At 47.8% G+C, this 13,414-nt stretch overlaps 1 protein-coding gene and 1 pseudogene across 1 annotated transcript; one reads left to right on the top strand and one right to left on the bottom strand.

Annotated features, from left to right (window-relative positions):
* Positions 1–618: 618 nt before the first annotated feature.
* On the bottom strand, positions 619–12,877 carry vstm2a (V-set and transmembrane domain containing 2A). Its single transcript, XM_078200733.1, has 5 exons — positions 12,465–12,877; positions 11,196–11,365; positions 7,947–7,997; positions 4,909–5,275; positions 619–710 (listed from the first exon to the last, which is right to left on the bottom strand). Exons 1-5 carry the CDS (start codon positions 12,541–12,543, stop codon positions 619–621), a joined length of 759 nt encoding a protein of 252 aa, XP_078056859.1. The 5' UTR covers positions 12,544–12,877.
* Positions 2,503–2,662, top strand: LOC144481930 (U2 spliceosomal RNA; annotated as a pseudogene).
* Positions 12,878–13,414: the final 537 nt, after the last annotated feature.

Raw genomic sequence — 13,414 nt, 5'->3', positions numbered from 1 at the left:
AGCACTGAAATGGCAGAGGTTGGGGAGGGAGCTTTGGACCCTCAACTGGGGGAAGAGGGTGGGAGGGGAGGGGGAGATTAGGACAGCACATTGAGAGGCAGTAAATGATCTGGCTTTAGGTCGGCTCTGCACATCCGAACGAGTCGATATATCAAACTGTGGTACAGGTAGAATGAAAAATCAAACAAGGACATCCAGAGTTGGGCATCTCCTGAAGGTGTCTCTATTGCGATGAGAATCCTGCACACACACTTACACAGAGAGTGATGGATGGATTCTTTGTACCTTCGAATGATGGTCAGGATACCATGGAAGCGGCGAGGGTGCACTGGAAATCTTGCACAGCCCCCTCCCACACACGCACACGCTGAATTTTGTTAAGACGCCTTCGGTTCCAGTCGCATTGCTGTTTCCCACTTGGTGCCCGATTGTGTAAAGAGGGAGCCCCCTCCCCCCTCCCCCCGTTAAAGACTTGGGATCTTGCAGGTTAAGTGCCCCCGGAACGTGGTTCGTGATCAACAAGCAATCCGTTTGCAGTAAGTATCCTGAGCCAATGGTGTCTCATTTCTCAATCTTTTTGTTTTGCTGCCTCGCTAAGGGCTCCCGCTTTCTAGAGAATTACAGTACATTGGGTGCAGGAGGGTGGGGTTTTTTTTGAAGTCGATTTTGCTGTCCAGTCCGTGGATTTTTAACCATCCAACCGCTCTTTGCTTTAAGAGAAAGTGATAGTGGGAAAAGTCAGCACTAAGACTATAGCAAAGCACCCTTCAAAAAGCCACACATAAGCAGCAGGGCACCTAGTCCATCGCTTGCAGTTACGATCGTCGTACCTGGGGAAGAAGGTAAAACATTCGCTCATCTGGAAAGTACTTGATTCCCAATATTTCTTAACAACACACCGTTTATCTCAAAATTAACGCTGGCTGGCGTCTCCTGCTTAACGCCCGGCTTGGCACGCAATCAACACGGCAAACAGCTCTAACCGCCTGATATTAAAAATAAACACTCAAAGCGGCTGCAAAGGTGATCCGCAAGAGGAAAGCTGCATTCTCATAAAGCCAGTTCCTGACAGAACAAAACAGCGTGAGAATGGTGCATCGTACACAGCCCCGAGCCCTCTACGGAAGGGGCTGGTTAAGTTTAGCAGTCGGAGTTTCTTGTCTGCAGAAGACCCCATCAAATGTAATATTAAAGCAACACTGCAGACTGCAGCAGCGGGTACGATGATGTATGTCTGACATAGGGGGCTAACTCTATATCACAGTAATAATTACAGCAGAGTACCTTATTGCATCGCGCTCACAATTAGTTCAAATGCATCACACATACACACTTGCACAGAGTCGATTCTAGGGAGATAAGGGGCATCTAAGCAGGGAAATAAAGTTAAGGTACTGTGTACTGAATGAATAGCGTTTGGTACAAGGAGATTGTGGCTGTTTGCAGAATTTACTTGCCAGCAACCCAGTGGTGACAAATCCTTCCAATGCTGACCCTTGCGACTGGAGTCATAGAGATTTACAGCATGGAAACAGGCCCTTCCGCCCAGCTTGTCCATGCCGCCCCAATTTTTACCACTACGCTAGTCCCAATTGCCCGTGTTTGACCCATTTCCCTCTATACCCATCTTACCCACATAACTGTCTAAATGCTTTTTAAAAGACAAAATTGTACCCGTCTCTGGCAGCTAGTTCCAGACATTCATCACTCTCTGAGTGAAAAAACTGCCCCTCTGGACCCTTTTGTATCTCTCCCCTCTCACCTTAAATCTATGCCCTCTAGTTTTAGACTCCCCTAACTTTGAGAAAAGATGTTGATTCTCTATCCTATCTATGCTACTATCTACCTTATCTGTATCATTCCTGTGAAAGAAATCTACCTTGGTCTGAGTGGTCCAAAGGAACAATATTCACTTACAAGTACATGGCATCTCACTTCAAGCTTCTGCGTTCTACCTAATTCGCTCTGTTGGTCTCTGAATGCCAATGGATTCCACGACCGCTCATTCACTGGCCTTTAGAGCCCTATATACTTGATGAGCGGATTGCACACGCTTTATTTTTTTTTGTTTTTATTCCAATTCAATCAAATCAAGTCCAATTCAGAGTCTCAACAAGTTGAGACATTCCCGATCCAAGCTGACAAGCCAGGGCTCTCACCTCCTGTCTTGGGCTTGATCTACATGATCCAAGCTGATTGGAGTAGGCATTGCACCTCCTCCAAGGCTTGATCTCATTTGCATCTTACCCAAAAGGCCGAGATGCCACTTTTAAAATTTGCTTCAAATGAAGCTAAAATGTAACCTAATGACTTCAACCAAGCACAGCATGTGGATACTACACTTGATCTTAGCCAAAAGGCACACGCTTTAACACAAGGCAAGTTATAGAAATAGATCGAGGAGCATGTGGCTCCCTCTGTTGGCTCACATCGGAACACATTCGAGGCCCCGCTTTTCTGGTCAATTTCTTCCTTCACTGAAAATGGAGTAACTAATTAGTCATCACTTCTCGGCCTTTTGGCTAAGATCAAGTGTAGTATGGTCGGCAGCCCATGGTCGGCCGCACTTGGTTGAGGTCATTAGGTTACACTGAAGCTTCATATGTTTCATATGAAGCAATTTTTAAAATGGCATCTCGGCCTTTTGGCTAAGATGCAAATCAGCTCAAGTCTTGGAGGAGGAACCTCCCCCTTCTCCAATCAGCTTGGCTCATGTAGATCAGGCCCAGGACAGGGTGGTTTGGTCGCTCGCCCTGTCTTGTCAGCCGGGATTCCGGAAATGCCTCAACTTGTTGAGACTCTGAATTGGATTTGATTTGATTGAATTGGAAAAGTATAAAAAAAAACTAACTAGTCATTCAGTTCATCTGGCCTTGGTTAATAAAGGCTTGTTTTACAGCAATAAGTGCGGCACGGTAGCACAGTGGTTAGCACTGTTGCTTCATAGCTCCAGGGTCCCGGGTTCGATTCCTGGCTCAGGTCACTGTCTGTGTGGAGTTTGCACATTGTCTGTGTGGGTTTCCTCCGGGTGCTCTGGTTTCCTCCCACAGTCCAAAGATGTGTGGGTTAGGTTGATTGGCCAGGTTAAAAATTGTCCCTGAGATGTGTAGTTAGAGGGATTAGCGGGCAAATATGTGGGGGTAGGGCCTGGGTGGGATTGTGGTCGGTGCAGACTCGATGGGCCGAATGGCCTCCTTCTGCACTGTAGGGTTTCTATGATTTCTATGAAGTCTGCCGCCTGCTGTAACTCAAAAAAAGTAGTTGGGAAACATTTTAGCCCTGATGAAAAGTGTCACAGAGTGAAAGTTCTTTTTATACCCCATGCTTTCCAAATTGATCAACCACGAAGCTCCACCTGCAACTGTAAGTCTAGATGCACATGCGCTTCCTTCAAAATATCATTCTTTGTGAATACATCATGTAGATACTTCAGATAGCTATACACCTATTGTCTAGCGTTCACTGAAATCTAGAATATAGATTCTGCAGCATCTCTTTTCAATAAAAAAAATATTTCTTTTATTAGCACTACAAGTGGGCTTACATTAACACTGCAATGAAGTTACTGTGAAAATCCCCTAGTCGCCACACTCTGGCGCCTGTTCGGTACACTGAGGGAGAATTTAGCATGGTCAATCAACCTAACCTGCACATCTTTGGACTGTTGCATGAAACCGGAGCACCCGGAGGAAACCCACGCAGGCACGGGGAGAATGTGCAAACTCTGCACAGACAGTGACCTAAGCCTGGAATCAAACCTGGGTCCCTGGCGCTGCGAGGCAGCAGTGTTAACCACTGTGCCGCCCGTGGCTATGATGTTTCTATTATTAGTGAATCATAGAATCCCTACAGTGCAGAAGGAGGCCATTCGGCCCATCAAGTCTGCACGGACCACAATCCCACCCCATACATTTACCCTAGCTAGTTCCCCCTGACATTAAGAGACAATTTAGCATGGCCAATCCACCTAACCTGCACATCTTTGGACTGTGGGAGGAAACCGGAGCACCCGGTGGAAACCCACACATACACGGGGAGAATGTGCAGACTCCACACAGACAGTGACCCAAGCTGGGCATTGAACTCGGGTCCCTGGCTCTGTGAAGCAACAGTGCTAACCACTGTGCTACCATGCCGTCCCTAATCTATTGTGTATTGGTTATTCATCAGAAAGCAATTGAGTCCAAAATATCGCTTAATTTGTCCACTTCTTAAATATCTCACTTTACATCTTGTTCTCCCCACTGTCACCCACCCTCCTCTCCCCCCTAGGGTCATCTGCCACATGCCTCAGGTTGTCCTTTGACACTCTGCACCTTGGTTCTGCCATTTACACATTCAGATCTCTTAACGGACACCATTAGTAGCACCTCCAGTCTTTAATACTACCATTTACATTCCCTTTGTCTTTTTCTCTATGACATCTTTGTCAATTACACCCTCTCCCTCCCCACCCTTACAGCATAAACCTTGTCCTATTTTCTTTGTCTTCAGCTCTGAGGAGGGGTCATTCAGACTCAAAACGTTGGCTCTCTTCTCTCTCCACAGATGCTGTCAGACCTGCTGAGATTTTCCAGCATTTTCTGTTTTTGAGGCCAAAACATTGTCTGTTTTCAAGAAGGAGTTGGATATAACTTTTGGGGCAAAAGGGTTCAAAGGATTTGGAGGGAAGGCGGAATCAGGCTATTGAGTTGGATGATCAGCCATGATCATAATGAATAATTGAATGGCCTATTCCTGCTCCTATTGTCTGTGTTTCAATGTTTGTATGTGTGTCTCTGGGATATGTGTAAAGATTATGCATCAGGATGCTTCAGAAAGGAGAGTTATTCTGTACAGAGGTGAGGGTGAGAGTGGGACATTCAGCCCAATACCTGCACTGTTTCTGAAAGCCCATGCCTTGCCTACCTGACGTGGATGTGGCGCTCTGCCTGAGGATTGTGGCGGCCGGCCTGCTGGTGGCTGCTTCCGTCTGTCCTTTGTGAGTGACCCGGTTGTTGGGGGAGCGGCGGCCTGGTCGCTCGCTGGAGGGGGCCACGGCTGCGGGTGGGCTCCGCATCCCCTTGCCATCGTGCAGGGGCAACGGTGGTGGCTCGAGTGCCTGCAGGGCCCGGGCGTGGCTGGCATTGACATAGAGGTGCCCCTGGGCCTTGTACTCGTGCAGCTCCCCGTTGTTGGCATCGGTCACCCGGCACTCGTACAGGCCTTCATCGTCCTTCCGCACTTTCAAAATCTGCAGTTTATGTGAGATGTCACTGCCCATCACTTTCACTGTCTGCAAAAGGGTGGGGGGTTGGGGAGAAAATGATCAGACTAATAAATACATCAATATCACTAACAGAGTCCCCCAACAACACACACACACTCCCCTAAAATGCCCACAACAACACCTAAACACAGAGACATTTAACAAGAAATTCAACTGTTGTGTCAAGTCTCAGGCAAATAACTTATTTTTATTCAACAATAGAAAATGCTGGAAAAACTCAGAATAGAGACGATTCTCTCTCCATTGATGCTGTCAGACCTACTGTGTTTTTCCAACATTTTGTGTTTTTAGTTTCAGATTCCAGCATCCGCAATATTTTGCCTTTAACTTTTTACTCCATCCTTAAAGTTACAAAGCCAATGCACAGAGTGGACCAGGCAAACCCAAATCCATTCCTTGCTTGCTCCAAAAACCAAATTCAAAATCCAATTCATGGTCCCCACAAGAGAAACAAACAACATAAAAGCAAAATACTGCGGATGCTGGAATCGGAGAAAGAAACAGAAATTGCTGGAAAATTTCAGCAGGTCTGACAGCATCTGTGGGGAGTGAATAGAGCCAACGTTTCAAGTCATGATGACCCTCTGTCAGATCCAGGCTGGCAAGATAGGGCACTGCACCCCATCTTGGGCTTAATCTGACACTTGATCTTAGCCAGGCCAGGAACAACATTGTTCATGATGTGTTGCCCACGCCACACAGATGGTGCCAATGCACCGGGGCGGCACGGTAGCACAGTGGTTAGGGGCGGCACGGTAGCACAGTGGTTAGCACTGCTGCTTCACAGCTCCAGGGTCCTGGGTTCGATTCCCGGCTTGGGTCATTGTCTGTGTGGAGTTTGCACATTCTCCTCGTGTCTGCGTGGGTTTCCTCCGGGTGCTCCGGTTTCCTCCCACAGTCCAAAGATGTGTGGGTTAGGTTGATTGGCCAGGTTAAAAATTGCCCCTTAGAGTCCTGAGATGTGTAGGTTAGAGGGATTAGTGGGTAAGATGTGTGGGGGTAGGGCCTGGGTGGGATTGTGGTCGGTGCAGACTCGATGGGCCGAATGGCCTCCTTCTGCACTGTAGGGTTTCTATGATTTCTAAGTGTCATGTCAGGATCCACCTTTCTGTAATTATCCAATGTGTTAACGACATGATTGGATCTGCTGTTTATTCAAAGTGATTAATGTGCTGGAGGCGAGTTGAAGGGGGCTCTCTTGTAAATTACCCGAGATAGGAAGGAACAAAAAGCAAGTGCAATTTCTGTCCGAAATCCTGGGTGAAGGGACATTCCCTATGGGGACTGGAAAAGGCAGGATCCTTGTGCCTCTCTCTGTGTTGAGATTCGATTATGTGATTTAGGTTAATGGGCAGACTCCAGCAAGGATGGTGTCCTATTAGGTTGTTACTTTGTCGGACTGAGTATTCCCCGTGCTGAGACTGATCTGAAGGACACACTAATGCCAACTTCATTTACAACAGCAAAACAGTTTATTGCCTTTATTATGGTAAATCCCCCGGTGTGCATTTGGTTCCACAATGTGACAGTGACCAATTAAAGGAGTGAGCTCATTAATTAACATTATCATTCATTGCGTTTACTCCATTAGGAATTAATTGAATTTAAATGAAGTGCAATTCTGAAATTTGATTACATTCATAAACAAAATACCAGTTGCACATTTTCCTTCAGCATTGTCGCCGTCTGCAGGAACATGGTGCACACACAATGGTGGCAGCCGTTGACTAGATGAATGTATTATGTAACATGTTACTGGTGTTAAGATGTTGCATTATTCCTGCAGCCGTTCCCTGTTTCAGTGTCCATGTTTTCACTGGCAGTGAAACGGTTGATAAACTGATCACATTTCCCAAAACCACTGCCGCCCCCACCCCCAGACCTCTACCCCACACCACCCCCTCTACCCCACACCATTCCCACCCCTCTACCCCCAAACCATGCCCCAGACCTCTAGCCCAATCCACCCTCACCCCCTCTACTCCACCCCACCCCACCAGTCCTAACCCCAACCCATCCCTACGCCACCTCTACCCCCAACTCATCCCCCACCCCCTCTATCCCACCCCACCCCGCCTCCTCTACCCCCACCCATCCCTCTACCATCCAACCCTGACCCCCACACCTCTACCCCCCACCCACACCCTACACCATCTCTACCCCAACCCACCCACACAACCCCTACCCCAACTTCCATATTTCTACCCTACCCCTACCAACTCTACCCCCAACCCATCCCTACACCACCACTACCCCACTACACACCCCCAGAGCGCTACCCCACCCCACCACATCTACCTCACCTCACCCTCTCTACCCCCACTGATCCCCATCCCACCCACCTCCACTCCCACCCCATTCCTCGACCATCCACCCCTAACCCCACATCTCTACCCCCCACCCACACCTATCACCCACCCCCACTACTACCTACCCTATCCCCACACCCCTATCCCCCACACCTCTACCCCCCATGCCCCCACTATCCCTAGCCCATCCTCACCTACCACCTCCGACCCCCTCCTCCCAGACCCCCTCCTCCCACTTTCGAACCCCCAGAGCCGACACCAAGTCAGAGTCAGAGAGGCCAAACCTCCCTCCAGCCCGGAGATCGACGCAACGGCATTCAGGGTGGCCCAGACCAGCGGACCCGCCTCTGTCCAGACAGCTTACTCACACTTATTTTCGTCTCGTCGTTGATCATTTCGCTTTGTGGCAAAGTGTCCAACTGCAGGAAGACAGAAGGATGGAGAGCACGACATGAGATACAGACACCCCAGGGCAGCAAAGAGCGGTGATATTTCAGGGTGGGAGTGTACAAGTGAAAATACGATGACAGGGATATCACAGCAAGCGGCGCATCGTGGGTTAAATCTGGCAGTGTGTGGATCAGTGTGAATTTCATGTCTGCTTCAAATCTATTGTATCTAAAGCGGGCATATTATTAGAGCAATCTTATCCAAGATATAGTGTTCTGGCTTGATGCGTGAATCTTTGGCAAATCTCCAATATCTGCTGATATTATGCAGTAATCCATGAAATAATAAACAGCCAACTTTTCCCAATGTACTCGGTTCACTTTTTTTGGAGGCTCTTTAGGAAGGGGTACAAAGACTCCGGGTGACACATTACCATGAGAGTGGGGGCTAAGGCTTCTCACACTCACAGCACTGTGATAAGGTCTGTAGATTAGGGGCGATATCAACTGACATCTTCATGTGACTGGGTTTCATTGGAATGAGGTTCGACAAGTGCTACAGTTTAGAGGTTTTTTCTCTGTTTCCTGCACATGTATATTCCGCTCCTTTCACAGTCGTCGCCCCCACTTCTCTTATCCCTTCCCTGGAATCCTATCGGTGCTTTGGCAGCGGTAGATTTTCTGATCTAATTGACGTTTCTTTAACGCGCGAATCTGTCGAAACCTCTAAATTTGGAGCGAAGTGCCCAGTGTAAACAGGAGCAATAATTGAGGGCACCTCTTCAAGCTTATAACAACATGGGCTCCCAGTCTATCTGCTCGAAGCGCCCGACTGTCATTGCTTAATTCCGCACCATTTTAAATCACACTCATCTTTCAAAGGTTCACATAGAAAAACAACCACGCCACAGAACGAGGAGTGCGGGTCTGTCGCTTCCTCGCTGCCTCCCAGTCACTGCGGGATGTTCTGTTTGTACTGAAGGATCTAAAGGGAGAGGAGATACCAGCCAGTGGAGAAATACTCTCCCAAACCCAGCGAACATCAAAGCCGCAATGGAATCAGCGCGAGGGTTTAAGTAAATGAGGCAATTTAGCGATCCGACTGACACAAAACAGGCTTCGAAAGACTAGCAGTGTGGAAGAATGTGAGAGAGAGAAAGGAATTGTATGTGAGGGTGTGTGTGCGAGTGTGTAAAGAATTGTGTTTGAGTGTGTGAGAGTATGTAAGTAATTGTGTGTGGGTGTGAGGGTGTGTGTGTGTAAGGAATTATGTATGTGTGTGTGAGGATGTGTAAGAGTATGTCAGGAATTGTGCATGGTTGTGAAGGTACGTGAGAGTACGTGAGAGTGTGTAAGGAATTGTGTGTGGGTGTGAGGGTGTGTAAGGAATTGTGTGTGGGTGTGTTAGAGTGTGTAAGGAATTGTGTGAGGGTGTGTGAGAGTGTGTAAGAAATTGTGTGTGTGTGTGTAAGGAATTGTGTGGTTGTGAGGGTGTATGCGAGTGTGTAAGGAATTGTGTGTGAGTGTGAGTGTGTGTGAACGTGTAAGGAATTGTGTGTGGGTGTGTGAGAGTGTGTAAGGAATTGTGTGCGAGTGTGTGTGTAAGGAATTGTGTGTGGGTGTGAGGGTGTATGCGAGTGTGTAAGGAATTGTGTGTGGGTGTGAGTGTGTGTGAACGTGTAAGGAATTGTGTGTGGGCGTGAGTGTGTGTGAATGTGTAAGGAATTGTGTGTGGGTGTGTGAGAGTGTGTAAGGAATTGTGTGTGGGTGTGTGAGAGTGTAAGGAATTGTGTATGGGTGTGACAAAGTGTGCATATGTTGTAGGGAGTGTAAGTGTGTGTGTAAGTTTGTGTGAGGAGGTGTGTGGGTGTTTTGATTTGGGTGTGTGAGGGATTGTGTGAATGTGGTAGAGCTTGGTAGTGAGTAAGCATATATGTGAATACAAAGCTCATGTTTGATTAAGAGTGTGTGTGTGGGAGCAGGAATGTGTGTAGGTGAGTGTGTATAGGAGTGTGTGTGTGTGTTTGGGTTTGTGTGAGGGAGTGTGTGCAAGTAAATGTGCTTGTGTGTGTGAGACACATTGGTGTACGTGAAGGAGTGTTATTGAGTGTGTATGAAGGGATATGTGTGAAGGCATGTGTTTATTTGCATGTGAAGGACTGTGTGAGTGTGTGTAAGGGTGCCTATGTATGAGGGAGTTGTATTTATGTGTGTATGAGGGTCTTTGTGGAGTGTGTGTGTCTGGAGTGTGTTTGTGTAAGCATGCCTCTGTGTAAAGGAGTGGGTGTTTGTGTGTGAGAGTGCATGTGCGTGTGTAAGGGTATGTGTTTGAGGGTATTAATGTGTGAGGGTGCCTATGTGTGTGAGGATATATGTATGGGGGTGTTTGTGCATGAGGAAGCGTGTGTCTGAGGGAATGTGTGAAAGGGTGTGTGTGTGAGGGAGCATTTGTTTGAGAGGTTGTGTGTGGAGTATATCTGAGCATATATCTGGAGTATGTGTGAGGGTGTGTGCCCATCAAACAGTGTGTGTGTGAGGTGGTGTGCATGTAACATAAGGTGTATCTGTGGGAGTATGTGCACAATGTGTGAATGCATGTGTGTGCGTGGGAGGGAGTATGTGCAGAGTGCCTAAGTGTCACAGTGAGTGTCATAGTGACTGTGTTTGAATGTTTGTGTGTGTATAAAAGTGTGTCTGTGAAGGAATATGTGTGTGTGGTATGTGTGTGAAGGCGCGTAGTGTGTGTGTGTGTGTGTGAAGGTGTATGTATGGTGTGTGTGCGAATGTGTGTGGGTGTGTGTGTGAGAAGGTGTGTATTTGTGAAGGTGTGTAGTTTATGTGGTGTGTGTGTGTGTGAAGGTGTGAGTGTCAGGGTGTGTGTGTGAAGATATGTGTAAGTGTGAAAGTGTATGTGTTTAGGTGTGTGCATGTGAACGTGTGAATGTGTGTGTGTTAAGTGTGTGTGTTAAGTGTGTGTGTGTGTGAAGGTGTATGTGTGTAGGTGTGTGTGTGTGAAAGTGTGCGTGTATGTGAAGGTGTGTGTTAAGTGGATGTGTGTAGGTGTGTGTGTGTGAAGGTTTGTGTGTGGTGTGTGTGTGTGTAAAGATGTATGTGTGTGTGAGAGTAAAGGTGTGTAGTGTGTGTATATGTGTCAGGGTGTAAGGACGTGGAGAGAAGGATGCAAAAATAACGGAACCCTGTCGCCCCAGACTGCGGAGTGGCGGCTACCTGGATCTTGCTGGCCTCTGGACTGTACTCCTGGCCGGATGAAGCTCGAATGAACCACCACTGGATCTCCAGGTAATAGGACGGGGATCCGCTGCCCCTGAAAGCACAGGCCATTTCCACATTCTCCCCTTCTTCCGCCGTCACACTCTCGGGGAGCTCAGTGAATCGGGCTACAATGAACAAACGTTCAGATTTGATCAAACTTCTCCCGCCAAACCATTACTGAGAACATTATCCCAGCCGAAAGCAGAGCTCTTGAGATCCCAGTTTCCCCCACACGCAGCGAGTGCCCTGGCTAGCAACAAGCTGGACTCGCTGTTAATCCATTTCTGAAATCAGTCCACACTCTCCGTCCTTTGCCACCGTGCATGTATTAATAATTATATATAATTTAAAAAATGAAAGTACAAAGCTGACGGTGAATACAAATGAGAGGCGGAATCCGCAACCTTCTCACGCGGGAACATAAAGTAACGCATCCCATTAAGTGACTGGCAGTAACATTTATCCTCGCTTACAGACCTTCTCTCCATTATATAATTTCCTCGATTTTTTTTCCCACTTTCTGCTTCTCCTTCCTCTGACTTTTCTTCCCACTTATCATTCATTTCACACACTCTCTTCTCTTTTCCTCCCTTTCTTGTTCCCTCTTCCCGTTCTCCCATCTCACGTTCAATCTTTATCCTATCGATTCAGCCCCTCTGCGCTCAAATTCTTACCCTGATGTTCCAGGCAGGCGAAGCTCCCAATATAGGATATATCATATGTATAATATATATATATATATTTAACTGCAGGATAAGGCGTTATTTATTTAACCTCCAACTGCTGGGACAATCGTGTGTGTGTGTGTGTTTGTACGCTGGGAGAGACATATGCCTCTCGGTGAGTACATGTTTGTGTGGGTCCATTGCTTTGCCCACCTTCCCCTCTCTTCCCCAATATTTCTTCTGACCGACTGCCCAGAACCCCAGAGTCCCACTCAAGCGCGGTATTTTCGATATTGCTTTTATTTGTGCATCTTTCCATTCCAATAAATTGTCTTTCCTTCTCCACCCCGGTCCCCCCCCCCCCCCCCCCCGCAACACCCCAAGCCTCACAAAATAAAATCAGTTTCAATAATTGCAGTTAACAGCCAGGGTATTTCTAACAAAACAGCAACATGTAACTCTCTCTCTCTTTCTCTGTCTCTCTCTCTCTCTCTCCCTCCCTTTTTATCTCAGTCACAGGAGCCTGAAGAAGGGATTTATTTGTTAAACGCGGTCTTACCTTGGGATGAAAAACCCAGATGAGCGCAAAAAACAAAAAGGCACCCAAATCCAAGAGAAAGAGGGAAGGTCCCCATCATCCCAAACAGACATCAGCAAGTGTTGAGCCGTCCTGAGCAATTAGCAAGGCGAAACTGTAATTCTTCTAGGGAGCCGGTGTACTAGCTGCTGCATTCTGCTCCCGCTTTGCTGTGTGTGTGTGTGTGTGTTTGTTGGATGGAGATCAGGGTTTCTGGAGGTGAGCTATAATGCAGCTCATTAGCCCCCCAAAAAAGCCCCAGCTCCGGAGTCAAGAGACGCTGCTGCTTTTGGTGGTGGAAGAAGGAGCGTGGAAAGATGCTCTTGCTCGGTACCTGCCCGTCTCCAGTGCGCCAGTCACTTCTCCCCCATTGCGTCTTCGCCCTCCTCACACTCTGTGCGAGTTACAGCAGCAGCAGCAGCAACAGCCCCCAGGAAATATCCGCCCATTATCAGACCAATCAACCTCGCAACGCTGCAACTTCCCCAGCGCTCCCCAGCTTCGGAGTGGCTGGGAGACAGCGAATGTGTGCGATTCAAAACACAGAGACAGCTCCCCCCATCAACACACAACCCAACCCCAATACACACACACACACTAAACCCCACCCCACAACACACCCAAAACACACACACACACACTAAACCCCACCCCACAACACACCCAAAACACACACACAGCTCCCCCCATCAACACACAACCCAACCCCAATACACACACACACACACACTAAACCCCACCCCACAACACACCCAAAACACACACACACACTAAACCCCACCCCACAACACACCCAAAACACACACACAGTTCCCCCCATCAACACACAACCCAACCCCAATACACACACACACACACTAAACCCCACCCCACAACACACAACCCAACCCCAATACACACACACACACTAAACCCCACCCCACAACACACAC

Source organism: Mustelus asterias, chromosome 2, assembly GCF_964213995.1.
Source record: "Mustelus asterias chromosome 2, sMusAst1.hap1.1, whole genome shotgun sequence".
Taxonomy (NCBI): Eukaryota; Metazoa; Chordata; class Chondrichthyes; order Carcharhiniformes; family Triakidae; genus Mustelus; species Mustelus asterias.
Note: the sequence above shows the minus strand (reverse complement) of the source record. Positions and strands in the feature narration are given on the sequence as shown.

Coding starts and splice junctions, on each gene's coding strand:
- vstm2a (XM_078200733.1), bottom strand. CDS start 12,543: ATGATGGGGACCTTCCCTCTTTCTCTTGGATTTGGGTGCCTTTTTGTT. Junction 11,366..12,464: donor TCTGGGTTTTTCATCCCAAG/GTAAGACCGCGT, acceptor TGTTCATTGTAG/CCCGATTCACTGAGCTCCCC. Junction 711..4,908: donor GAGCGCCACATCCACGTCAG/GTAGGCAAGGCA, acceptor TTTCTCTTAAAG/CAAAGAGCGGTTGGATGGTT.